The sequence below is a fragment of the Thamnophis elegans genome, chromosome 8, assembly GCF_009769535.1.
Source record: "Thamnophis elegans isolate rThaEle1 chromosome 8, rThaEle1.pri, whole genome shotgun sequence".
NCBI classification, from domain to species: Eukaryota; Metazoa; Chordata; class Lepidosauria; order Squamata; family Colubridae; genus Thamnophis; species Thamnophis elegans.
Genome location: NC_045548.1, coordinates 9,735,600 through 9,763,219, shown reverse-complemented (window position 1 = coordinate 9,763,219; position 27,620 = coordinate 9,735,600). Strand labels below are relative to the sequence as shown.

The window sequence follows — 27,620 nt, the reverse complement described above, 5'->3', positions numbered from 1 at the left end:
GCTCAGGCGCCAGCCAGAGCTGCAGTGCCGACCCGCCAGAGGGAAAGCGAGGTCGGGCGAGGAGCCGCCGGCGGGCAGCGAGGCCCCTCTGACCCGCCTTCGAGGCCATGTGCATGCCGTGCATGCCCGCTCCTAATAAAGCGATGGGGCCGGGAAGCGGCCGCCCGCTTGTGCGCGCCCTATAAATATTCAGCCGGCCCCGGAGATCAGCTCGGGTGGCTTGTGGGCTGCCTGACCCCGGCTCGGAAGAACAGCCGCCGCCGCCTCCTCCTCCTCTTCCTCCGCCAACACCACCGCGGGAAAAAGCCTAAGGCAGCGCAGTCCGAGCGCCCCTCCGCCCGGCCAAGATGCCCCGAGTAGATGCGGATCTCAAACTGGACTTTAAAGATGTCTTGCTCAGACCTAAACGGAGCAGCCTCCGGAGCAGAGCAGAGGTGGGGGAAATTTCCAAAGGAGAATGCTTTCTTTTCCTTCTTTTTTTCCTCCTTTCTTTCCTCCTTTCCTCCTTTCTTTCCTCCTTTCTTTCTTTCTTCCTTCCTTCCTTTCTTCCCTCCCTCCCTCCCTCTCTTTCTACCCACCCCTTTAAAATGCGGCTCTTTCTTTCTTTCTTTCTTTCCTCCTTTCTTTCTTCCTTCCTTTGTTGCCTCGCTCCCTCTCTTTCTACCCACCCCTTTAAAATGCGGCTCTTTCTTTCTTTCTTTCTTTCCTCCTTTCTTTCTTCCTTCCTTCCTTTCTTCCCTCCCTCCCTCCCTCTCTTTCTACCCACCCCTTTAAAATGCGGCTCTTTCTTTCTTTCTTTCTTTCTTTCTTTCTTTCTTTCTTTCCTTTCTTTCCCTCCCTCCCTCCCTCCCTCCCTCTCTTTCTACCCACCCCTTTAAAATGCGGCGTCCGACTTCGTGAGATGCAACCCCCCCCCCCTTCTTCTCTTCCTGTTTGCATTTCAGGCTAATGGCTCTTTTTTTTTGGGGGGGGGGGGTTCCCTTGATACGAAGTCAAAAGGCTTTCACAACTTTCCATGCGTATCCCGGCCGGCGATGTCGGGCCCTGTGTAGCAGCTTCTGCTTTGGCTTGGCTTTTGTGTGTGTTTGCGCGTGTCTGTGTGTGTTCCCACCTTTTGCAGATTGCGAGCCAAAGGAGAATCCTTAGCAAAGTATCCAAAAACCGTTTCTTCGCTTTTCCTCGCCGGCGCGTTGCTTCCAAATTTGCAAGAAGCCAGCAGAGATGGTGGGGGTGGGTGGGTGGGATAGGAACCGGCAGAAGGAGATCCAGAGTCGGATTGCATTGTGCTGGGAACTGTTTGTGGAGGAAACAAGTGACATGGCAGATCGTTTTGCGGGCCAGAGGAGGGGAGGCTGATTCAAGTTACAAACCCTCCATGAGAGAGGCCTGGCTTTTCCTTGCGAGGAAGCGGGGCGGGAGAGGCGATTTCCTGGGGCCGGCAGGTCAGGTGTCTTGAACAGCGAAGGGCGCACCAAGACACGCGTCAAAGCGCCGGGGCAGAGGAGCTGGGCAATGCAATTTAAAAACTGCATCTGTTTTGTGCTTAGCAGAAAAAGCAAGTCATGCATTGGCTTTTAGCCTTGCAACATGGATCGTTTATTTAGTTCCACCCAACGTTTAGTCTTCAAAAGAACGCTGAAGAATCCCTATTGACACCATCGACATCTTTCCAAGCGCAAAGATTAAAAAAAAAGTGAAAATGTCACCTTGGACCGTCATTGGAAGCGACCCTGCCTTTTGTTCCGTGCATCAATATTGTGGGACCAGGCTTTGATCATGTCGTTCAGTGGGTCTCCAACGTTGGCAACTTTAAGACCTGTGGACTTCAACTCCCAAAGTTCCTCAGCCAGCAAAGCTGGCTGAGGAACTCTGGGAGTTGAAGTCCACAGGTCTTAAAGTTGCCAACGTTGGAGACCATTGATGTAGTTGGAACTGGCCATTCCCAGATGAAGGCTTGCAAAGCAGGGTTTTTTTAAAAAAAACTCTCTGGGATTGTGGGACAAGGGTATATAGATCATGATTGTCCAACTTTTGGGCTTGTTTGGGCCTCACTGAGTGAAGAGGGTTTATCTTGGGGCCCACATATAAAATATAGAGTTAATGTAATAATGTTAAAAGTTTACCATCTTGTGGGGCATTACTAGCTGTCCAGGGTTGAATGCAGCCCATAGGCCATGGATGGATGGATATTGCTGGTTTAGATCAGGTGCCTCCAAATTTTAAGACTTGTAGACTTCACCTTCCAGAATTCCTCAACTGGCTGGGGAATTCTGGGAGTTGAAGTCAACAAGTCTTAAAGTTGACAAATTTGGGGACCCCCCTGCTGTAGATGATTCATGCTCAGAATCCCACTGGAAGTCTGGATTTCCTGGCACCATCTCTGTTTTGGGCAACTGCGGGTGAAAATGGAAAAGGATTGGCTTCTCTGCCTCTTATTATGCAGATTATTGCAATATCTTTGAAATCAAATGATTTGTATAATTAACAATTATTGCTACGTAGCATTTTTTAATATACATTATAATTTTGAAACGAATTACCACAAGGGGAAATTATTTCTGGAATATGGTTTCCATATTGATCCAAAATGACCTATACCAGTAGTGGCTAACCTTCTTGTCCTCACGTGGCGAAATTGTGCCCACACCCATAATGCAATGCGTCCTCCCCCCCTGCGCATGCACGCAGGATACCTGCACTTTCCCCCGCCCCAGACATGATCATGACACACACACACACGCGCGCAACCTGTTTTGGTCCTAGCAGGCCTCCCTGAAGCCTCCTGGGACCAAAAACGGACTGCGGGGAGAGCACTGCACACACACACACACACACACACATGCTACCCCCCCACCTGCCATGCTTGCGTGCACAACCTCTGCCCCTGTGCATGCACACACATCTTCCACATGCACAACAAAGACCTGAAAATCAGTTGGTGGGAGGTGCGCGCGCATACGCAATGGAACTGAGCTGGGTTCTGTGTGCCACCTGTGGCACGCGTGCCATAGGTTCGCCATCACGGACCTATACTATAGTTTTTTCTCATCTGGAAAAGACTTTGAAAGATCTTCTAGAATTGGAGCCTTTTTAATTGAAGGAGATTGGAGCTAAAAATAATTACAATCCACCAGGCCATATTTGATAAATTTGTGTTCATTTTAAGTCTAATCACCACATAATCTTGAGCATCATTCACAAGTGCAGGTTGCAAATGAACAGTGGCTTCCAGTGAAATAATATTAAATATTTTGGTATAGTATGACCAATGTAGTATTTACCTATGGAGTCCATCTGAGCCTTTGAATTTGAAAGTAGGCCCTGTTGGATTCTATGTGATTCACTTAAACGTTGGAATAGAATAACCATCAGCCTGGACCCTGCGCTGCTTTTCTCTTGGCTCTTGATTCTTTCTGTATTGACTTTTGATTCTTTCTGTATTACGACATACAAGATTCAGTCTTGCTCTTAGGATGTATATTGGATTCTGAACTTGCAAAGGTGACCTCCTTCCCATTTGAATATTTCCAGGTAGTCCTTTAGAGCAACAATTTTCACTCTACCTCTTTTTTATACTTGCAAACCAGTCTTTCAAGTTGTGCATTTGTACACCAAATCAGAAACTGGTTTTTTTTGTTCTTTCAAGAATTGAGTAGCTGATGGAAAAGTCAATACAGCCCGGTAAAAATATTTTTAACCAGTTCACTTTTGTTAGCCAGGGATTGGAAAGTATGTCTGAATTACAAATCTACCTTTTTTTTGTGAGCATGTGATTCTACGGCTCACATTTGCTGACAAGTTTAATTATCTGATTTAAACTTCAGGCTTTTCTTGTGGTCTAGGTCAGTTTATTGCTTACATGGGATCAGTGGTGGGTTTCAAAATTTTTTAGAACCTCTTCTGTAGATGTGGCCTGCTTTGTGGGAGTGGCTTGCCAGCCATGTGACCGGGTGGGAGTGGCTTGCCAGCCATGTGACAGGGTGGGCGTGGCCAACTTGTAAATAGGGTGAAACTCACTTAACAACACTCTTGCTTAGCAACAAAATGTTGGCTCAGAAACTCTGGCATTTGAAGCACGCAAGTCTTAAAGCTGTCAAGTTACAAGACCCTTGCACCCCTAACCCTTTAGAAAAAAAAAACCCAGGGGTATTCAAACTTGACAGCTTTAAAACTTGTGGATTTCAACTCCCAGAATTCCTCCTCCAGTCATGTTGGCTCAGCAACTCTGCCATCGAAGTGTGCAAGTCTTAAAGCTGTCAAGTTACAAGACCCTTGCACCCCTAACCCTTTAGAAAAAAAAAACCAGGGGTGTTCAAAGTTGACAGCTTTAAGACTTGTGGACTTCAACTCCCAGAATTCCTCCTCTCGCTCTTCATCTTGATGATGTGCAGACAGGCGGGGGGAGGGAGCTGGAACCAGTTCTAAACAGAACTGTAGATTTGTGGAACCTCTTCTATAGAAGAGGTTAGAACTGGCAGGAACCCACCCCTGCATGGGATCCTTTAACAACGTTAGAAACAAATTGGCTGGCTATCTCCTTCCTTGTCATTTTAGGACGCTGAAGCATTTATGAGATTGTAGGTACTATATTTATGTAGAGAAATAATTATTTAACATCTGTTACCTTCGTGCACTTGCATTTTCTTAACTTTATGACTTAATTCTGCTTTCAGACCCAAAGTAAAAAAGGTGTTGTTTTTACAGGTAGATCTTACACGTACTTTCTTCTTCCGTAACTCCAAACAAACCTATACAGGCATCCCCATTATTGTAGCAAATATGGACACTGTTGGTACTTTTGAAATGGCACAAGTTATGGCTAAGGTAAGTGTTTCTTAATTCTCTTAATTCTTAATTATCGTCTATTAAAAAAAAGAAATGAAAATAACATTAGTATTAATTTCAAGTCATTGTAATGATGAAATAATTTTTCTGAATTTATTTTATTATCAAACAGCCCATTTTTCTCCCTCAAAGAATCCTAGGAACAAATACATATTGTTTTGATAAGAATCCCCAAGATTTCCCGAGTGAACTTTTAACGCTTGCAATGAATTTCATTAGAATTTGATGGCATATACATTATGTGTAGAAATTTTGCTAATCTTAATATAAAATTTAATTTACATAATTGTATTGATACAGTCTCCAAGATCAAAACATTGTTCTTCTCTATTGAATGATTGCATTGAACATCAAAACTATATTTATAGTTTTACTATTATATACAATACAATATAATAGTATAGATAGTATTTCAGGTGTACGTGGAAACTGAATTATAATGTACATTTCTAGTTTGCATAATGCATATAGTCCATATTCTTCTATGTAAGCCACAGTTATCTGCTCCTTCCCATCCTTCAATTTATATCCTGTTCTTTGATTTATTGATCTCCAAATAATTAGCACTAAAAATATGATGCCACTCAAAATAAAATTAAAATAAGTGCATCATACATACAGAAAATTACTTGCAGGCATACATATCGTATTATACTCTTTCAAGATACAATTATGTGGAGTGTAGAAAAGGAGAAAAAATTAGCAAAAGAAATTGAAGGCCTAAAATAATTTCAAAAAAAAATCATTCACTATAACCTCTCTTTATCTTTCTTTAAATGATATTTGCTTTCATTACATTCATCCATTACTTAATCCACTGTCTTTTGATTTTTATCTCTATGGTTGAGGATATCATCAACTTTGTCCAACCATAATTTTCTCAATATTCCTTTTCTTTTTATTCATTCATTTTAATTGTGATTTGATCTTCATTATTTCTCTCTATATGTTGAAATCACCTTAGTGTACTTCAGGGGTGGGTTTCTTGCCCCGTTCCAACCGGTTCGGTTGGAACGGGGCCGGCAGCGTCCTCGTGCACAGGCGCAGTGCACGCATGCGTATTAGCGCCTGTCCGATGCTCCAGCTGCTTCTGGAGGATCGCGCAGGCGCTGTATGCGTTCTGCGCATGCGTGGAAGTGCAGAACTCATCAAAACCGGATAAGAAGGGCGGGTGGGTGGATCCTTCAGCGTTCCCGGAAGTTACTTACTTCCGGGTTCGCCGACCAACCGGTTTGCGGGGACCGCCGCGAACCGCCTGAAACCCACCCCTGGTGTACTTCTTGTCTATTGGTTACTCACTTTTATATTGAGTCCAATTAATTTTTGACTTTTATATTTGTTTGACCATATCTACTTCTTAAACTGTTCCTGTTGCAATCAAGTTTTTAATATGTTTCTCTTAAAGAGTTCCAATGCTCACTCTCTCTAGGCTGCAATCCTTGAAACTTCATGTATTTATTTATGAAAAAATTTATGACTGCCCAACTCTCCCTCAGTGACTCGGGGGAAGGGGGTAACAAGGATAAAAACCAATATAAAACCAATTTAAAAAAAACAATAAGCTGCACTCCCTTAATGTATGCTCTTTAAACAGTATTTTCTTTTCATATTTTGTAATAATAATTCTCTCATGCCTTTTTCCTCACACACAACTTCTTCTGCTTGGTTCACCGACAAAAGGGCGAACGACAAAAGCGCGCCTGACAAAACCGCGGTGACAAAACCGCGAGTTCTAAAGCGCGCTGACGAATGAGCGCTGAAGCACGCTGACAACAGCGCGCCGACAGAAGCGCACTGTAACCCTAACCCTAAACCTAACCCTAAACCTAAACCTAAACCTAACCCTTACCTTAACTTAAATCGCGCTTCTGTCGGCGCACTGTTGTCGGCGCGCTGTTGTCGTCGCGCTGTTGTCGTCGCGCTGTTGTCGGCGCGTTGATGACATCGCGGTTTTAGCGCCGCCGTTTTGTCGGCGCGCTTTTGTCATGCGCGCATTTGTCGGGTCACGCTTCTGCTTTATCATTTCACCCAACAACTTTTCTTTCATACGTCCTATTTACCTCATGCTTGTGTCGTAGCTTGTACCAGTTCTTAGATAAGAAAAGCATTTTTCTCAGAGTCATGTTCTTCTCTATTGGTGTCTTACTATAAGTACTAAATTGTTATGAAGTGTTGCAGGCTTAGCATCCAGTCCTATAACGTTTGAATTCAAGTAAAGTTTGCAAATAATGCTAAGATTCTACTGTGGTGGAAATTTATTGCAATTACTGATGAACAGAATTCACATTTCAGTTTCTTGAATCCGGAGGACTAGTGACCTTGAAAGGAGCATTCAGGCGAAGGGTTTAGTTCCTCGTTGTCACTTTCACGTGTAATCTAGGATCTCTGCATAGTTTTCTATTTCAGTTTTGAGTTCACACCTTCCTATCGTTTAAACAAGAACCCTTCATGTATTTGCAATGACGTCATTGATCTTTGTTTTGTATGTGTGCATGTGTCTACATCAAACAATGTAATTATAGCATATTTGTTTGCCTTTCTAGTACACCATGTTTACTGCAATACACAAGCATTACTCTCTAGAACAGTGGAAGCTGTTTGCAAGTGATCACCCAGAATGCATAGAGGTACATTTTTTTCACAAAGTTATATATTAGACTGCATTTTCTGAAACATTAGAAAAACCGATATGCCATGTACTGTTTGCTAGAGAATGGTTTATAAAAGCATATGCTTCCAAAACATACTAAACCAATAGGATGCATGGTATTCAGAGGTGGGTTTCACATAGTTTTACTACCGGTTCGCTGCACACTGAAACTGTGCGTGTGCGCGGACCTTCCGTGCATGTGCTTTGCTCATGCACAGGGCTTGCATGCATGCACACGGCTTAGAAAAAGTGGCTAAATAGGACAGCATAGAGCCAGGTCGCCATTATCAATTCGCCTGAACCAGTCCGAACCAGCTGAATAGGGCCGGATTTTCCTATAGGCTAACTAGGCTTCAGCCTAGGGCCTCAAGATCAAGAGGGGCCTACATTCAAATTGTTAGCAAAATTAAAATTACACTATTCTAAAAACAGTGAACACTGAAACACTGAACCGAAAATAAGGAGAAATTCTACGCATATGACTAATAAGCAAACATAAAAATGCATTGGTTAAGATTGTTCCAGGGCCACAGCAGTTGGGGAGCCCACCCACGTTCCCGGCACTGGCGGTCGGGCGAGAGGCGCGGCCGCTCCCAGTAGCCGCCCTGTCGACGCGGAGCCCACCAGCGGCCAGGCAGGTGAGGGTGAGGGGGCTGAGCCGGGCAGCTGAGCGCAGCAGGGGAGGCGGCTGGCCTCGCTGCCTTTGCCGCAGAGCAGAGCCGCCCTCCGTCGGGAGGCCAGCTATATATATTGATATATATTGATATATATCACAGTAATGATGTATTTTATTGTCTCTCATGTAATTTACAAACTTAAAAATGGGAGGTGAAAGGGCCTCATAAGTGGAATAGCCTAGGGCCTCTTTTCATCTAAATTCAGCCCTGCAGCTGAATACCACCACTGATGGTATTTTATTAGAAGCACCCAGTGTTATGGGTATAGTGATGCTTGCAGAAATTGGAGTGCACATGTGGATGTAGGCTGCCCAATAACAAAATAACTGGCTGAGGAATTCTGGGAGTTGTCCTCCAGACTTAAAGTTGCCAAGGTTGGAGACCCCCTGCACTAGAACACAAACAGATGAGCCTATCCCCACCATCATATCTAGCACAGCTGGATACTCTGGATACACAACAGCTCGTGCTTCCAAACAAAGTGGTGAACTAGAATTATATTGGCCATATTTATTTTCTACAAATAACATTTAGAATTGAAATGAAGCCTTGAGGCATTCTTAAAAAGTGAAAGGATAGACGTTTAATAGGATGCCAACTTCTTGCTGGTAATTACTTTTAATTAAAATAATATGTAAAGATAAATTAAATGGGACTAACAAAGAGCTTGAAGGGCAGAAGAGGTTGTGTTTATAGGTACTTTGGTACTAAGGCATCGTTTTGGTTTTATTATATTTTTATTTCCACATCATTCTAGCTAATGCATTCCGGAAGATCAAGGGTATGATGTATAATATAATTAAAATTAATATTTTAGAACACTGGAAAGATGTGTGCATATCTAAGTGAACATTTATAGATGTATGATTCTGTTGTACAATTCTTTTCATGTGTCTTTAGAAGTAAATTCCCTCTGAAAAAGACTATTTCGGGTCTTATCTTAGCCCGAACAGTGTGGAACAGCAAAACATTAATGGAATGTAAAAACTGAGTTTAAATTATTAAAGAGATCAATAGATGATTTATTCGCAAAGTTAGATAACAAGTGTACACAAAATGTATAAGAAAATGGTGTATCGATCAGTGGTAGTCTGTGAAAACAGCTGCAAACACAATATTTTATTCAGGCAAAAACATTGAGATCAAGTAGAAAGTAAATCATTGTGCAGTGTATAAAACAGTGTTGGAAAAGAAAGCCCAAACAAACTTTTTAGTTTTGTAAATAAAGAAATGAGAATTTCTATAATAATGACAATTTATTCTAAGTGGCAAGGAAGCAAATACTTCAGAAGAATAATAGAAGATTGCACTGGTAGAACTTGCTAACTAGTGTTCCTAGAGATAAACTACTGATAAATTAGCAAAAGACTTTCATTAATTTTGGAGATTTCCAGGCCAAAACTCCAATCCCTCTCTTTTGTCCCACTGTATTCAATCTGAAAACTTCTTGTTTCAATACTTATTTTATTTTTGGGAATGGAGTGTGCATATGCACGTGTGAAATCATAAAGTTTGAGATAGGGTAGTACAGTGATAGCTAACCTTTTCCAGACTGAGTGGCCAAAGCGCGTGTGTTTGAGCGCGAATGCACGCATGCCCCCGAACCCCCAAAATGCAATGCCCCCCCCCCGCATGCATGCACCCTGTGCATGCGTGACTGGGACCCGAAGACCAGCTGGCTGGCAGGAGGTGTGTGCATGCACGGCAGAGTTGAACTGGGGTGATGGCTCGTGTGCCATAGGTTCACCATCACGGGGGTAGTGTGAATGTCTTCAAGGGGTTGATAGGGGAAGGATCAAGAACTTATTTGGGATAATGTCGGCTTTAAAAGTTATATAAGGGCTTTATACATTGGTAGCCCTTTGACTTTTGCCTAAAACAGCCTAGGAGTTGCTATAGGAGTCACCTGCTGTATATATTCAGCCTGTTGATTTTATGCAGGGGTGGGCTTCAAAAATTTCAGCAATGGGTTCTCTGCCTGGTTACTGTGTGGGCCTGGCCATGGTGGGAGTGGCCTCCTGCACCACGGTGGGGCCCCCGTTTTTGCTTTGCTCAGGCTCCAGAGGCTTTCCTCGAGCCTCTGGGAGGGCAAAAACTGCTTCCCTCAGGCTCTGGAAACTCTCCAGAGGTTGGAAATGGGCCCGTTTCCGGTCTTCCGGAACTTCCGGGAAGCCCGTTTTTCCCTCTCCCCGAGCCTCTGTGCAGGGGCCCTACACTTACCTCGTATCCAAAATGGGCCATGTGGAGATTCCTGGGAGGGGTGGGCAGGGCCAGCCAGAGGTGAGATTTGGAGGTTTTCCAAACCGGCTATAACTTTAGCTACGGATTCTCCCGAACCCGGGCGAACTCGTAGCAGCCCACCCCTGATTATATGAACAAATCTTTTTAGATCAGTTGACCTTTCTACATATTTGCTGCACTAGTCTCATTATAACACTTAGATAAATGTAGTAACTCAGAGATAGGTCACCATGGAGCAAATTTGGCTCAGAAAATGGATGTAACCAGAGAACAGATAAAACCAGATATATTCCTGAAGGTTAAACCTAACTCAAGAGAATATAAAGGTACCTTGGACAGTCTTAAGTTCCTGTTCCATGGTTGGGTTTTGGCTAACTAGGGGCACCTCAATTTAAGAAAAAAATGGCCAGATCCTAGCTAAGGACATCAATTTCTCCCTTATTGCAAAATGTTATCTTTCCAAATGCGATAACTGCTCTTCATAGCGTGTTCACCAATCTCTCCAAGATGAAGGGATAGGCTCTGTTTTATATGTAGGAGGTCCCAGGCTTAATCTTTGTCTCTTCCAGATAGAGTTGAGAAAACGCCAGTTTCAAGTTCTGCAGAGTTTCCACTAGTCCATGCGGAGGGCTCTTGGGACAAGACCTTTTCTTATATTCCTATTTAAAACTTGGAAATTTCTCCTTAACAAATTGTACGGACTCACCAAACGTAGGAAAAATGTAGGGTACTAAAAATACCAAGGAGGTTCTTGAACGTTGCATTACATTTTTATCACAAAAGAGACGCAGCATACATGGCAATAAATAAAAGGGAACAGTTGTAGCGGAGAGCATGGCTCACATGCATTAGCAATAGCGGTTAGACTTATATACCGCTTCATAGGGCTTTCAGCCCTCTCTAAGCGGTTTACGGAGTCAGCATATCGCCCCCAACAACAATCCGGGTCCTCATTTTACCCACCTCGGAAGGATGGAAGGCTGAGTCAACGTTGAGCCGGTGAGATTTGAACAGCCGAACTGCAGAACTGCAGTCAGCTGAAGTAGCCTGCAGTGCTGCATTTAACCACTGCGCCACCTTGGCTCATCCTACATTGTAGCTTTGCTGTGTTCCTAGACAAACAAACAAACACCTTGAAAATCCACATATTTAATGGTCTTAGGCATTTTCCCCATTTGGCTTCTTCTGCAAAGCCATATGAATGCTTTTGACCTTGTTTCTATAAAAACGTGTAATTGTGCTCATCTTTTTGCAGCATGTAGCGGTGAGCTCAGGCAGTGGGCTGACTGATTTCGAGAAGCTGATAAGTATCATCGATGCCATCCCTCTGATCAAGTACATCTGCCTGGATGTGGCGAATGGTTACTCCGAACACTTTGTGGAATTTGTGAAAGCGGTTCATGTCCGGTTCCCACATCACACCCTCATGGTAGGAGTTGGAGAAGTTGGGAGATGGATAGGCTTGTGATTTTGCAAAAGAGTTTCTTGATTCTGGCAAATGTGACCCATGTCCTGTGTCTTAGCAAGAAGGGACCCTAAATAATAAAACATGAATTTAGTATGTGAAAAAATCCAGGATTAAATGCTAGATATTCCTGTATGAAAACGTGCAGCCAGTCAGTAGAGGCAGCATTGAACAGAATTGATGAAGGGTTTGATTTTGCATATTATTGTTGAGATGATTCAAACTGCTCCATTCCATTCAAGTATACTTTAGGAAATGTTATACGAGAGAGTCTCCCAACACTTTGAGAAGATGTTGATAAAATTCTGCAAGATTTGTAGGATTTCAAGAAGCCAACATTTTTATTTTATAAAGGTACTTTCTCCCTGGCTCAGCTGATAACGGATCAGAGCCTGTGGCCTAATGGCTAAGACGTCTGCCTAATATGTAATATAGCTCAGGTTCAAATCCCAGTAAGGGTATGGCTAGCTGATGAGAGCTAAATAGCTTGAAATAGATCTATACTAGTCTCCCTTTATTTATTTATCAGCACAAATAAAAACACAAATATAACAAAGGCAACAGTAAAAATATTGGGTTTCTGTCATGATTGACTCTTGTGACGAGCCGATTGACAGAGAATGGAAGCAGTTAGCTTCCTCCCATAATTGGGGCATACCAGGGGTTGTGACTTTTTATATAATTTTGTATATTTATTTAAAATGCAGCAGGCTGTCCAATCTAAAACAACCTTAAGTGGGTTACAGGAAAAGAATAACTAATAATATACAGTATTATATTTGTCGTCATGTCTCTTTTTATTTAGAAGGATAGAAAAACATTTAGGCCTTATGGGATAGGTTTGGATAGAGATCTGAGCACAACACAAAGATTGGCATGTTTTTTAACAGGATCATGTGTTAAATTGTAATGGCAATTATGTCATCAGTAAGTTTTAGAACGAACTAGGGATTTGAACCTGGGATCTTCAACTTGACTCTGTGTCATACAAGATTTAATTTTTTATAAATATTTACAATATAATTTCAAAACAAATAATTTTGTTTCAAGCATTGTAAACTTATTAAAAATATTCAGAAGTAGTAAGAGCACAGAGGTGCATGGTTGGTGCTTTCCCAGTCAGTAACAACATTATTATTAGGTACATCGCACCCTAAGCTTCTGGGAGGAAGGATGAGTTAAAAAAATAACAAAAAAATGTGCATAAATAGAGTCAAAATTATGTAAAGTGGTAGATAGATAAAGGTTTCCCCTTGCACATATGTGCTAGTCATTCCAGGGGACTCTAGGGGGCAGTGCTCATCTCCGTTTCAAAGCCGAACAGCCAGCACTGTCCGAAGACGTCTCTGTGGTCATGTGGCCGGCATGACTAAATGCCGAAAGCGCTAGAACACTGTTACCTTCCCACCAAAGGTGGTTCCTATTTTTCTACTTTTATTTTTACATGCTTTCGAACTGCTAGGTTGGCAGAAGCTGGGACAAATAACGGGAGCTCACTCTGTTACGCTGCACTAGGGATTTGAACCGCCGAACTGCCAAGCTTTCTGATCGACAAGCTCAGCGTCTTAGCCACTGAGCCACCGCATCCCTTGAGCCACTGCGTCCCTTATGCATTTTAAATGCTAATAGAATGCAATATTACCTGTTTTGTAATTGAGACCCTTTTCGGAAGGAGGAGTTCAATGGGAGTTTCATGACATTGAATAATTCAGTCAGAAATGCCAAGATTTTGTCTTAATGTTTCTGTTTGGATTATTAATCTTTCTGGCCTACCGTATTAATCAAGCTTTCCATTCCATTAAATAAAAGTGTTCATTGTACAAAATGGATTATAAGAAATGTTTGTATTTGCTTCGTACAGAGTTATGACTTTGATGATGTTCCCTTCACTTTCAACATTTGAAAAAAATGCAGATAAGAGATACTAGAATAGGGATGGCGGAGGGGGGGGGGAATACTTAGGTTACCAGAATTATCTGGCATAGGAATTACAAGGTCCAGTTAATGCCAGGGCAAGGAAGCCATCTATTTTAATGGAAATATTTGTTTTTACGGGATAGAAAGTAGATGTGTCTTGCACTTGCTGATCACATGAAAATTTAGGGTGTAAATCGGCCAGTATTCTACTGATTGCTGAACAGGGCATTGGATAATCACACTCCCATTTTAAAAGAAATTGTGGTTTGGAAAATAAGGCAATTTTCTGCATACATAATGCAGTGAGAATGCACACTTTATATGTAATCTGCCCAGAGTGGAAGGCAGGTTAAAAGTGGAAGGAGAGAAAAGGAAGGAGGAGAGGTAATATATTTGCTTACTACTGCAGTCATTCTGGATTTATTCATTATTTGCAATGATTTTGGCTTTTATTTCAGGCAGGCAACGTAGTAACAGGAGAGATGGTGGAAGAACTTCTTCTGTCTGGCGCAGACATTATTAAAGTAGGAATTGGACCAGGTAAGCTGGGTAGAAGGGTATATTCGTGAATCTCCTGGTCCGGAGTATTTTCTTTGCATCCTTACTGCATACATATCTTAACAAATAGATAACAAGAGAACAAAAAAGCAGTGCCTGATTTGGTGTACGAATGGACAAGTTGGAAGACTGGCTTGCAAGTATAAAAAGAGGCAGAGTGAAAAGCTTTCCTGTAAACACTTCAGTTTAATTATATTTCTTTTTCTTATGCCTTTAATTTCTTTGGCTTACAATTTCCATTTTTGTGCTCTGTGCAACAGTATTTTCCCCCCAAGGGAAATGATGAGTATGTACATATTTTGCAACATCTGGGGGGAAAAAATAAGCCACTTCAACTGCCGTCACATAGTCTGGGAAAATATACATCCTGATAATGATGTGGAGGAGAAAAAAAACCCTAAATACCATAAGTATCCGTGTCCTAGAATAGATAGGCATGGAACTGACTCAAAAGGAAGTGATATCCAGGGTTTCATTGAAGATGCATTATTGGAAGTGATTACAAAGCCCTTAACACAGAAGTATGTGGAGAACATTGCCAAACAACAAATTGGATTTGAAAAGAGAAAACTTCCAAAATTAGGGGATTGCTAAAAAAGCAGCTGAAAGACCGACTCAAACCTCTCCAGAGACATGCAACGATGCATTCAAAACCACAATACTAAAAGCTCAGGGAGTCATAGCGCTTAGACTTGTATACCGCTTCACAGTGCTTTACAGCCCTCCCATAAGTGGTTTTAGAGTCAGCATATTGGCCCCCAACAATCTGGGTCCTCATTTTACTGACCTTGGAAGGATGGATGGCTGAGTCAACCTTGAGCCAGCCAGGATCGAACTGCTGGCAGACGGCAGTCAGCAGATGTAGCCTGCAGCACTGCATTCTAACCACTGCGCCACCACATTGAATGCAAAGCAATCAAAACATGCCGCTGAACACTTGGCTGTTTTGCCATCAAAATTCAGTGCTGTGGAATTTGGGTTTATGGGGGGGTGCGGGAAACACAGTCTGAGAGAATGAACTTTCGACTTATGTGGAGAAGTGAACCAATAATCGATGTCAGCGTTGATACGGATTTCTAGCTGAAGGGAGAGTTGGATCTGGTGCCTCCAAGGCTTTCCGGTCCTGTTTCATGTCAAGAAAGAAGTCAAGAGGAGATAAGGGGTGTTTACTGGTTCTGTTGCTCTTATCTTTCAGTCTTTAAGAATCCTATCAAATGTTATTTTGGCTTTTGTGAATGTCGTATCCTGTCTGCTAGTAAACAGCTCTCTCATTCTCCCCCATCCCTATGATATTATTATTATTATTATTGTTCAATTGTATCACAGCGGCCAGTTGTTTCGCCAAATTTGGCATTGGTTACTAGTCGGGCCCCACCCAGGGGCCTAGGACGTCGTAACGTATTTTCTTAATATGCGTGCAGATCCAAGCAGTGCGGCTTTTTGCATTTGACTGATGGTGATTTTGTCAATTTTTAACTGTTTTAAATGTAATTCCAGTGCTTTTGGAATAGCACCCAGTGTGCCAATTACCACTGGAATTACCACTGCTGGTTTGTGCCATAGTCGTTGAATTTCGATTTTTAAGTCCTGGTATCTTGCGATTTTTTCATGTTCCTTCTCGGCGACCCTGCTATCACCTGGTATTGCAATATCTATGATTGTAACCTTGTTTTTCTCAACCAGTGTGATGTCTGGTGTATTATGCGCCAGTATTTTGTCGGTTTGTATACGGAAATCCCACAAGATCTTGACCATCTGATTTTCGGTGACTTTTTCAGGCTGATGTTCCCACCAGTTTGTTGCTGTTTTAATATTAAAATTTTTGCACAAATTCCAATGGATCATTTGTGCTACTGAATTGTGCCGCAATTTATAATCAGTCTGTGCGATTTTTTTTACAGCAGCTGAGTATGTGATCAACAGTTTCATCAGCTTCTTTGCATTTGGCATCATCAGAGGATTTTTCGATTTTGGCCTTAATGGCATTTGTGCGGATAGCTTGTTCTTGCGCAGCCAGGATTAGTGACTCATTATTATTATTATTATTATCATCATCATCATCATCATCATCATCATCATCATCATGTGTCTGTATATGTGAAAAGGCTTCCGGAGGGGGTTCATCTATAAACTCAATTTCATTGAGGGCCGCATCAGGGCTATGGAGGGGAGGGGGAAGCGACTGGGTGGGTGTGGGCAACTGGGTGGGCGTGGCCAGCTTGACGCCATGCCCCAAACTGCTAGCATGTTTCCTCTTCGCATTGGGTAGATTAGGATGGCCCCGCGGGCCAGATAACCCCATCGTGGGCCTTGAAGTTTGATACCCCTGCTCTATCTGCTTTTCCTCCAAATCACAAGATGCTGTGATGTCATATTTTGTTTGTTCTTCATGCCTAGGTTCCGTGTGCACTACTCGGATAAAAACTGGGGTTGGCTATCCTCAGCTCAGCGCAGTAATTGAATGTGCAGATTCCGCGCATGGACTGCAGGGACATATCATTTCCGTAAGCAGGATCTGTGTTAAATTCCACCAGTGAAAACAATGAATCCTGAAGCAAAGTCCCAGTAACTAGTAATTGAGGGAGATTTTTCTTGGCTTTTTAAAAAGAAATTTTCTATTTGTTATTTTATTTAATAAGTTAACAGTTCACATCCCGGGTCAAAGACATGATTCTGCTCCTAAAGATTATGGAAGTTTTCAAATATTTGTTCCCTCTTGTATTGTGTTTAGAAAAACTACAGAATACTGTATATTGAATGGTGGCTACTCTGTATGTTAGTTGCCTGTCTACATGGTGAATCGTGAGTTGAGCATCTGTAAACCAACGTGTTGTATCATAGACTGTGTATATAATTCAAGACTACATTATCGTTGTTCACTCCAGTGCGTATGTTTAGTAACAAAATATTCACACTTGGTGCGAAGCGTGTTGAAGGAAAGGATAGATAGGCGCTCCCATCTCACCTTTCTGTGAATGTGTTCAGTGTACTTTGCAATGTTTTATATTGGTTTTGTCATCTTATCAAAGTTAATTTTTAAAAAGCTACGTATTTAACAGCTTTCTATCCATTCTGAAGGATGGAACGTCATGCTTAAGTACATCCTTCATTTTCTAATTTGTACAGAGAAATGAGAACATCAGGCTTATAGAATACAGCAAAATAATAATTAAAAAAAAACAGCTCATCAATCAGTCCAGAAATATTCTGGAAGTGGCCTTGAAAAGCGAGTACATTTTCCAAAATACTATAACATATAAAACTCTCCATCAGTGCTTGCCATCCTCCTTTGTTTTAGTGAGATTAAATGGGTGAATTCTGGGGGTGGGTGGGGGAAATTCTCCACATCCACAATAGTAATGCCGATGACTGCTTGTGTGGGCAAATATATATTTAATGATTAGAATAAAATTATGCTCTAAATCCTGTTTCCAGTACTCTTTAAGAAATCTGCATTCTACTCTGCCAAATCCTTTGAAGAGAGGCCAAATAGCAAATGGAATTTTAATCTGCATGTTGCTTTCGAGTGAGTGCTGATTCCTGGTGACTGCCTGGACAAGTCCTTGGAAATGTTCTTGGCAAGGATTTTTTTCGGAAGTAGCTTGCCATGGACTCCTTCCTAGGGCTGAGAGCACATGACTGGCCCAAAGTCAGCTTCCTAGTCTGAGGCTTTAACCACTACGCTGTCATAATGCGCTTAGTGTATTGAAATTAAACCTTTTATGAGAAAGGGTGGATGCTGTCACTTTCTTGTTCTCGTTTCTACAAATGCTTAGGCTGAATCTTTCTTCCAACACCAGCTAAAATTGTCAGGGTGTAACAGGAACAAATGGAGTTCGGTGTACTGACTTCTTCTCTTTTCTCCATCCTTTATTCAGGATGGAGGATGCAGCTGTCCAGGAGACGTGGCCAAAGCTTTTGGTGAGGACTGACTGTTGCTGAAATATAGGAAATGCAACTAAAAATCATTTGTTTAGCGACAGTTTGATTGGACTGAAAAAAGTAACTTAGGATTGTTTTTCACACAACTGTTGCAACATCCCCATGACCATGGGATCAAAATTCAGATGCTTGGCAGCTGGTTCATATTTATGACGGTTGCAGTGTCCCAGATCACCTTTTGTGACCTTCCGGCAAGCAAAGACAATGGGGAAGTCAGATTCACGTAAAAAGCAGGTCACTAACTTTGCAACTGCAATGATTCACTTAAGAATTATGGCAAGAAAAGCCGTAAGAACTCACCTAACAACTGTCTTGCTTAGCAACAGAAATTTTGGGTTGAACTGTGGTCGCACGTCGAGGAGACCCTGTATATATAATGTTTGAATTGATATGGAGATTGAAATTATTAATGCAGCCCTGTATTTAAACACTGTAATACGCTCTACATGAGGCAGCCCTTGAAGAGCATTCGTAGACTTCAGCTCATCCAGAATGCAGCCGCGTGAGCGATTGTGGGTGCACCTCGGTACACCCACGTTACACCTATCCTCCGTGAGCTGCACTGGTTACCGATTGGTCTCCGATACGCTTCAAGGTGCTAGTTATCACTTATAAAGCCCTTCATGGTATTGGACCTGGGTACTTGAGAGACCGCCTGCTGCCAATTACCTCCCAAAGACCCGTTAGATCACACAGAGCAGGCCTCCTCCGGGTTCCGTCTACCAGCCAATGCCATCTGGCTACTACCTGGGGGAGGGCCTTCTCTGTGGCGGCTCCAGCCCTTTGGAACGAGCTCCCCACAGAGATTCGGACCCTCATCTCTGTCCAGGCCTTCCGAAAAGCCGTTAAAACCTGGCTGTGTCGGCAGGCCTGGGGTCGATGAGTTCCCTTCCCCTCTCGAATCGTGTGGCTGTTGGTTGTTTTTAAATGCCCTGTATTTTTGTAGTTTTTGTGTTTTTCCCTTCCCCTCCTTGGGTTTGTGCGCCGCCCTGAGTCCCGCAGGGAATAGGGCGGCACATAAATAAAATGAAACTCAAACTCAAACGCTATTTTGTGTTGGCTTAACCAATCCTATTTTTCCTTCATGCCCCTCAAACAGGAGCTGGTGCTGATTTTGTGATGCTGGGGGGCATGTTTGCAGGACACGATCAATGTGCTGGAGAGATTATAGAAAAAAATGGCAAAAAAGTGAAGCTTTTCTATGGGATGAGCTCTGACACCGCTATGAAGAAGCACGCAGGTGGCGTTGCAGATTACAGGTATACCGCTCCCTTTCCAGCATTATACGCATCGTCACTTCTTGAAACTCTGGTTTTCTCCATATGGTTTTCCCAGCAAACAGAAATGCAGCCCTCTGCACTGTGATGCTTCACGTGGGGCTGCCTTTCAAAGCCATTGGGAAGCTGTAGCTGGTCCAGAATGCAGCAGCGTGGGTAGTAATGCATGTTGCTGAATGGAGAACTTGAATTTAGTAGATGCCCAACAGAGGTGGGTTCCTACCAGTTCGCACCGATTCGGTAGAACCGGTTCGTCAAATCTACCGAACCAGTTAGAAGAGGTTCCACCAGTGGACCCGGAAAGCAGGCCACACCTACAGAAGAGGTTCCAAAAATTTTTGAAACCCACCACTGCCACACACACACAGACTGACAGAGAGAGAGAGAGAGAAAGAAAGGAAGAAATAAATGAAAGAAAAAAGAAGGAAAAAGTGAGAGAGAGATGAAAGAAAAAAAGGAAAAAGGGACAGAGAGACAAAAGGAAGGAAAGAGAGAGAGAAAGAGAGAGAAAGAGAGAGAGAGAAAGAAAACACATGGCCAGCAAGCCACTCCCACCAGGTCACATGGCCGGCAAGCCACTCCCACAAAGGAGGCCACACCCACAGAATAGGTTCCAAAAATTTTTGAAACCCACCACTGATGCCCAAGTTCAAGATGCTGGTTATCATCTATCGGGTCCTGCATGGCACAAGACCAGGTTACTTGCACGACCACCGTTCTCCTGTTGTCTTCTCCTGTCCCTGAGGTCACTCAGAGTGGGCATGGTCCAAGTCAGTGGTGGGATTCAAATTTTTTTACTACCAGTTCTGTGGGTGCGGCTTGGTGGGCGTGGCAGGGGAAGGTTACTGCAAAATCCCCATTCCCTCCCGATCAGCTGTGACTCGAGAGGCAGAGAATAGATGGGGGCGGGGCCAGTCAGAGGTGGTATTTACCGGGTCTCTGAACGACTCAAAATTTCCACTACCGCTTCTGCAGAACTGGTCAGAATCTGCTGAGTACCACCTCTGGTCCAAGTCCCTTCTTTGAAGCAAGATGACTTCAGGAAATAGGCCTTTTCTCTGGCTTGATCCTGCCTTTCAAAATAAGCTTCCCCTGAAATTTGAGTGGCCCCGACTCCACTGGTTGTTCACACAGCTCTGAAGACCTAACTTTTCTCCCATGCGCCGGGCCAGGATGTGCTATTGTTTCCAGGCCTGTACGTTGATTAGAGTTGACTTTTGTTGTTTAACTATGTTTTTGCATAGTGTTTATTTTCTTCTTTGATTCTGAAAGGAACAGCTTTACCAATCAAATAATAAAACAAGACAAGATTTTATTGTTGGAGGAAGTTAAGATGACGGCCAAAATATGACAGAAGCCCCACCCCTTTTAAATGCCTGGCATAACGTAGGTTAAAAAAAAAGGAGTGGCACTTCTACCACATTGGTTGACTTGATTTATTGCTACTACTCCCGCCATCACCCAGACGGTTCCACCACAAAACCGTGTTCGACTAAAGCGCGCTTGACGAAACCGCATAGCTGACGTCATTACAGGGCGACAACAGCGTGGAGACAGAAGCACGCTGTAAAAGCTAAACCTAAAATTAACCCCTAAACCTAACCCCCCTAAACCTAATCCTAAACCTAACCCTAAACCTAACCCTTAACCTAACCCTAAACCTAAACCTAACCCTTAACCTAACCCTAACCCTAACCCTTAACCTAACCCTAAACCTAGCCCTAAACCTAACCCTAACCCTTAACCTAACCCTAAACCTAACCATTACCTTAAGTTGAAATGGCTTGCTTTCAAAGCGCTATTTAAAGCGCCCTTTCTCCGCGCTCGCTGTTGTCGCCCTGTTGATGATGTCAGCGACGCGCTTTAATCAGGTGCGCTTTAGTCGAGCGCGGTTTTGTCGTGCCACGCACCCAGACATTCCCAGATGCCACATACTTGGCTAGTTGCGGAAGTGCAGTCACGCTAATAATCAGTTGGAAGTTTACTTGAGAATGTCATCACACCTCCTGGCATTTGAAAATTAGATTCTGACAACATGGAATATGCATGATAGTCGCAGTCCAGAACAAAGTTGGGGTGAATTCATTGGGCTTAGTGGTTCTAGAGTGCGCCACTCCATAGATAATAGTGGGGCAGGAGCACTTAAGGTCAGGACTACTGAAGATTAGGATAATTGTGGGACTTTCCCCCCTCCCCTGCCCCTCTCAACCCCAAATATTTAAGATATATATGAAACCATTGGGAGGCATCTGTTGATTTGGAGCAAATTAACATTAACATTTGGGGGATATACACATCTCTAACAAATTAAATGTGAATAATTCTTATAGTTGAACAATGAAACAACATCTTTGAAGGGTTAAAAATACACTTACAACTATATTGTGAGAATTTTCATAAGAAGCAAATGGGTGTTAATTCTCTTTAAAAATACCCTTATACAAACACACGTGCATATGCTATCTAGATTAATAGTAAGTACAGTGAAGAATGTCTACGGTTACCTTCCAGATGGTTTTATTTCAAGCAAATATATCTGTCTTTGGATAAAATAGTCACTATTTGGAAATAGCAACAGCATTTAGGGATTATACATCACTCCACAGTCCTTTACAGCAGTGGTCTCCAACCTTGGCAACTTTAAGACCTGTGGACTTCAACTCCCAGAGTTCCTCAGCCAGCTTTGCAAGTCATGCATTGGCTTTTAGCCTTGCAACATTGATCATTTATTTAGTTCCACCCAACGTTTAGTCTTCAAAAGTTGAAGAATCCCTATTGACACAATCGACATCTTTCCAAGGGTAAAGATCAAAAAAGTGAAAATGTCACCTTGAACCGTCATTGGAAGCGACCCTGCCTTTTGTCCGTGCATCAATATTATGGGACCAGGCTTTGATCATGTAGTTCAGTGGTCTCCAACCTTGGCAACTTTTAAGACTTGCTGGCTGAGGAACTCTGGGAGTTGAAGTCCACAAGTCTTAAAGTTGCCAAGGTTGGAGACCACTGCTTTACAACACTCTGGGCAATTTACAATGCCAGCATATTGCTCCCAACAACCTAAGTCCTCATTTTATCGGCCTTGAAAGGATGGAAGGCTAAGTCAACCTTGAGCTCCGTCAAGATCGAACTCCAGACTGTGGGCGGAGTTTGCCTGCAACGCTGCACTTTAACCGCTGTGCCACCAGGGCTCTGTATTTTCATAATATGTTTTCAATAGTTTTTAATTCCCGAGAAGGCAGCCCCAGCAACGCAAGTGACATTACTTTCCTTTTCAGAGCTTCAGAGGGCAAAACAGTGGAAGTCCCCTACAAAGGAGATGTAGAAAATACCATCCGCGACATCCTGGGTGGTCTCCGTTCTGCTTGCACGTATGTGGGAGCCGCCAAACTCAAAGAGCTTAGTCGAAGGACAACCTTTATTCGGGTAACTCAGCAGCACAACGCAACCTTTTCTTAACCAAAGAAGAAAACCCCGGGCCTTTGGAGATGTGAAATTTGCTACGTTCTGTTTCTCCTCCACTTCATTTCATTATTATTATTATTAATTATTATTATTATTATTTGCAGAACAGGGAGGTGATTATATTTCAGATTTAGGAAAGAAGCAGGTTGCTTAATACCATTGATTGTTTGTAAGGTTCACTGACAAATGCGCGCACGACAAATGCGCACCGACAAAACAGCGGCGAGAAAACCGTGACGTTGAAATCACGCCGACAACAGCGCGCCGACAAAAGCGCGCCATGAACAAACAACGTGAAAACAACGTAATAACCCTAGCCCTGAACCTAACCCTGACCCTTACCTTAACCCTAATCGTGCTTTTGTGGGCACGGTTTTGTCGGCGTGCTGTTGTGGGCGCGATTTCGACGTTGCGTTTTTCTCGCTGCGGTTTTGTCAGCGCGCTTTTGTCGGGTCACGGTTTGTAATGGTTGAAGCCGGGCCTAATGAGAACAAGCCATGAACTGTTTCTGGATCCAGAGTTTGTTGGGTGGTATTCTTTTTATATCCTTGTCTATTTAAGTTAAGAAAACTAGAGTGATCTTTTGGAACAACCGATCAGAGGGACTTTGATGTCCATTCATAAAAGCATTTGTATGTTGGATCTGCCATTACCAGAAAAAGCAAAGCCATTCACAGGATTTTATATTTCAAGTTTTCAACTGCTCTTGTAATGTGTGTGTGTGTTGAAAATCAGAAGAACAGGAAACCTTCAGTGCATTGATTCTGCTCCAGTATGTCACCTTGGAATAGCACTTAATTAAAAAAAAAATCTGTTTGATTTTCACAGAGGCATCAAGTGCTCAATTTTTAACGTGCGCTGATTATTATAAAAGTTCTTAAAATGGTTGATTAAATAGTTACACTCCCTTTGTTGTAATGCTTTGTTGGGGGGGATACATTTCAACATTGCAGATGGAGATGCTCTTTGTTCATGCAACTCATTTTAAAGATGAAAGAGGTAAGCCCGAAGGATGGTTAACTATTTTTCTCCGATGCCTTTGGGCAAAGACAAGAGAAGGCCGTTGCGCATCTGAGCCTATGAGCAGAGCCAATTTTTTTTTTAAAAAAACAATTCATTAAAAAAAAAAGATCACCTGTTTTCAAAAACTACCAAAGAGACGTAGAAAGATTTCTCTGTAAATTGAACAATCTGAAATACGAATTGACTAGCTCCAGTCAAACTCAGTTTGAAAGCATTGGGCAGGAAAATCAGGTTTTTCTCTAATCAGGCCCTCATGTGCAGCTCTTACATTCTTGTGTAAATGGTATGTAGCACTGCATTCATTTCTATTAAAGAAGATTCTACCTTCTGTTACGAAATTGTTGAAGTAGGTTCAAGACTGGTCTCCTTTATTGTCCATTAATAGCGTGGAGGGCTGGGGTTTAATGTCTGTAGTCACTGCCAGCTTTCCTTAATCAATTTTAATCATATATGGGCATAGCAGGAAGGCAAAGGGAACAATTGAATAGAGTAAGGAATTATCCCCCTTTCATTGATAGATTTTTTTAATGTAGACAATTATCTAGCTAAGAAGTAGGCATATTATCACAGAAGAGTGATTTGGAATTATCACTGATACTTTTGTAATCAAATCAGAATTATAAGGGTTTCCCTACCAATAATAATTGTCATTATTGGTTCTGAGAGCCTTTTGGTGGGATTATACTATTTTAATCCATTGGGCTAATTTCTCATAACCAGGACTACCTATTACAGTCCTTTCCTCATCATGAATGTTCTAGATCTGCTCCGGACTGGAGCCTTTGGTCTGAATCAGTGATGATCACTAAACTTTTTACTACCTATTCTGTGGGCGTGGCCTATTTTGTAGGCATGGCTTGTCGATCATGTGACCAGGTGGGAGTGGCCAACTTGTAAAATGTGGTGAAACTCACTTAACAACGCTCTTGTTTAGAAACCAAAATTTTGGGCTCAATTGTGATCATAAGTTTCTTTCTTTCTTTCTTTCTTTCTTTCTTTCTTTCTTTCTTTCTTTCTTTCTTTCTTTCTTTCTTTTCTTTCTTTCTTTCCTTCCTTCCTTCGTCTCTCTCTCTTTTTTCTTTCCTTCTTTCTTGTGCCTCTCTCTCCAACTTTCTTCCTTTCTCTTTCCTTCTCTCTCTTTCTATCTTTGTCTCTCTTTCTCACTCTCCCCCCCCCCTCTCACACATCCCTTCCAGTTGGCAAAAATTTTATGTTTAACTGGAGTGAGTGGGTTGGAGGTGATTTTCATGGCGGCAGAAGGAGGACTTGGCATTGAAGGCTTCACTCCCGAAATGCCCCCGTCTTCCTACCTATAGCCGCATAGGTATTGAAAGCTTGAAAATGCCATCCCCACATTTTCATAAGGGCAAGCAGCTTCACAAATTGCATTGGGGAATTGGGCCAATGGGCAGCGATGACGGGAAAGGAGATACATTTTGCTTTCAGGGCTCCTGTTCCGCTCAGCTCCGCAGAGGGCTTAGGCGGTGGCAACAGTGGCAGCGGGAGTGAAGTCATCATGGGCATTGTCTCCCCCGAGCTGCCCGCCGAGTCTCTGAGACACCTGTCGCTTGCAGGAGGAGGAGGAGGGGCAGCGTAAAGCAGCACCACCTTAAACCTAAGCCTCTGAGTAACCGGAAAGTAAGCCGCGCTTGGAACCTGCTGAAAACTGCTGCTTGAAAAGCACAGAGGTTTTGGTTTAAGGTGGTGCTTCTTTACGCCCTTCTCCTCCTGCATTAGATTTCTTTTCTTCCAGAATGGCAGGGGGGAAAAAACCCACCTCCCCTCCGAGCTTCAACACTGCAGCTCTGCCAGAAAGGGGGTGGGGAGACAGGGGACTCCTGCTTGCCAGTGGGGTTTACTGTGTCTTGACTGCCTCGTGCAAGTACTGTAGGTGTGTCATTACAAACACACCCACATGCCATTTCCCTCATGTCTGCCACTGACCAGTCAAAGAGAAGGAAGCGTGTGGGCTTCTTCCAACAGCCAAGGAAGGAAGAGGAGCAGACAGAGGCTTCGGCTGTTCGAAGAAGCCCCCGCACTTCCTTCTCTTTGACAACCACTTTGCTTGGAGAAATCGGGGGGAGAGAAGGAAGCGGTGGGGGAAAGCTTTTTCAGAGGAGGCCAGGCCAGAGCAGTGTTGAAGCCCAATCCAGCTTGGGCTCGTCCGAAGAAGTAACCCTCCCCCTGTTTTGCAAACTGCTTGTCAAAGTGAAGGAAGTGGCGGGGGAAGGCTTTTTAAGAGGAGCCCAGGCCAGAGCGGTGTTGAAGCCCAATCCAGCATGGGCTCATCTGAAGAAGTAACCCCCCGCTTCCTTTGAGAAGTGCCCCATTTTGCAGGCTGCTTGTCAAAGAGAAGGAAGAGGTGGGGGGGAAGACGACCCCAGGTGAGAACAGCATTGAAGCCCGATCCAGCATGGGCTCATCTGAAGAAGTAACTCCTCCTCTTTGAGAAGCCCCCCATTTCGCAAGCTGCTTGTCAAAGAGAAGGAAGCACGGGCTTTTTCCAACCGCTGAGTCCTCCGCTCCTGTTCCTTCCTTGGCTATTGGAAGAAGCCTGTGCTTCCTTCTCTTTAACAGCCATATTGTTTGCAATGGGGTGGGGAGAAATCCATGGGTTAGAGGGGGAAGAAGGCTGAGCTGCTAGGGACAGCCTTTCCTCCCTCTAATGCATGGATTTCTCCCCCCACCCTATTGCAAACGAGGCAGCTGTCAAAGAAAAGGAAGCGTGGGCTTCTTCCAACCACCAAGTCCTCGCTCCATCAAAGGAAGTGGTTGGGGACAGGCAGGGCGAGAGAGAGTGAGTGGGGAGCGAGTGGGGGGGCAGACTGTACCGGTACGGGGCCTCCAGCTCTAACGGTTCGCAAACATATGCCCAATTTCTGCTACCGGTCCGGGCGTACCGGTAGAAACCCACCACTGGTCTGAATCTGTTCCACTCATGAAATGATATTATTGATATTAAGATAGACGTCTTCAGAGGAGAACTTTACCCGAGGCAGCAGAGCTGCGATTTACTTTTTGTGACCTTTAGGTAATCAAATATTTTGTTTGGATGAAACTTGGATTGGTTTGCAGTCATCCCAGCTACCTGAGAGACCGCCTCCTGCCATTTACCTCCCACAGACCGATAAGATCGCACAGATTGGGCTTCCTCCGGGTGCCATCGGCCGGTCAATGTCGGTTGGCGGCTCCCCGGGGGAGGGCCTTCTCTGTTGCTGCCCCGGCCCTATAGAATGATCTCCCCATAGAGATCCGGAAGACCTGGCTGTTCCGGCAGGCCTGGGGCTGTTGATTATTATCCAGCCCCACTCTAAGCAGTTTGCATGATGTGTAATTTTTAACAATTGTATGTTTATTTTTAATTTTATATGCCCCCTTGTCTTCTCTGTAAGCCGCCCAGAGTCTCTAGGGAGTGGGCGGCATACAAATGTCAATAAATGTCAATAAATGTCAATAATCCCCTTGCACACGTGGATTACACATAGTGCAATTAGGACTGCTTTGAAAGTGATTCAGAAGAAATGTTTCAAACTTGGTGAACTGGTATGAGTTTTTAAAAAGAG

General features: G+C 43.3%; 1 protein-coding gene across 1 annotated transcript; it reads left to right on the top strand.

Moving 5' to 3' along the window:
- GMPR (guanosine monophosphate reductase) lies at window positions 1-23,262 on the top strand. The gene is made up of 9 exons (XM_032222386.1): window positions 1-434; window positions 4,705-4,824; window positions 7,389-7,472; window positions 11,669-11,842; window positions 14,254-14,335; window positions 16,751-16,857; window positions 18,232-18,274; window positions 19,395-19,554; window positions 22,848-23,262. The coding sequence occupies exons 1-9, from the start codon at window positions 348-350 to the stop codon at window positions 23,026-23,028; spliced, it is 1,038 nt and encodes a 345-aa protein (XP_032078277.1). The 5' UTR covers window positions 1-347; the 3' UTR covers window positions 23,029-23,262.
- Window positions 23,263-27,620: the final 4,358 nt, after the last annotated feature.

Excerpts from the sequence above, each read along its gene's own strand:
- GMPR (XM_032222386.1), top strand. The coding sequence starts at position 348 with ATGCCCCGAGTAGATGCGGATCTCAAACTGGACTTTAAAGATGTCTTG. Across the intron at positions 4,825-7,388 it reads TGGCACAAGTTATGGCTAAG|TACACCATGTTTACTGCAAT; the intron begins GTAAGTGTTTCT and ends TTGCCTTTCTAG. Across the intron at positions 18,275-19,394 it reads AGACGTGGCCAAAGCTTTTG|GAGCTGGTGCTGATTTTGTG; the intron begins GTGAGGACTGAC and ends CCCCTCAAACAG.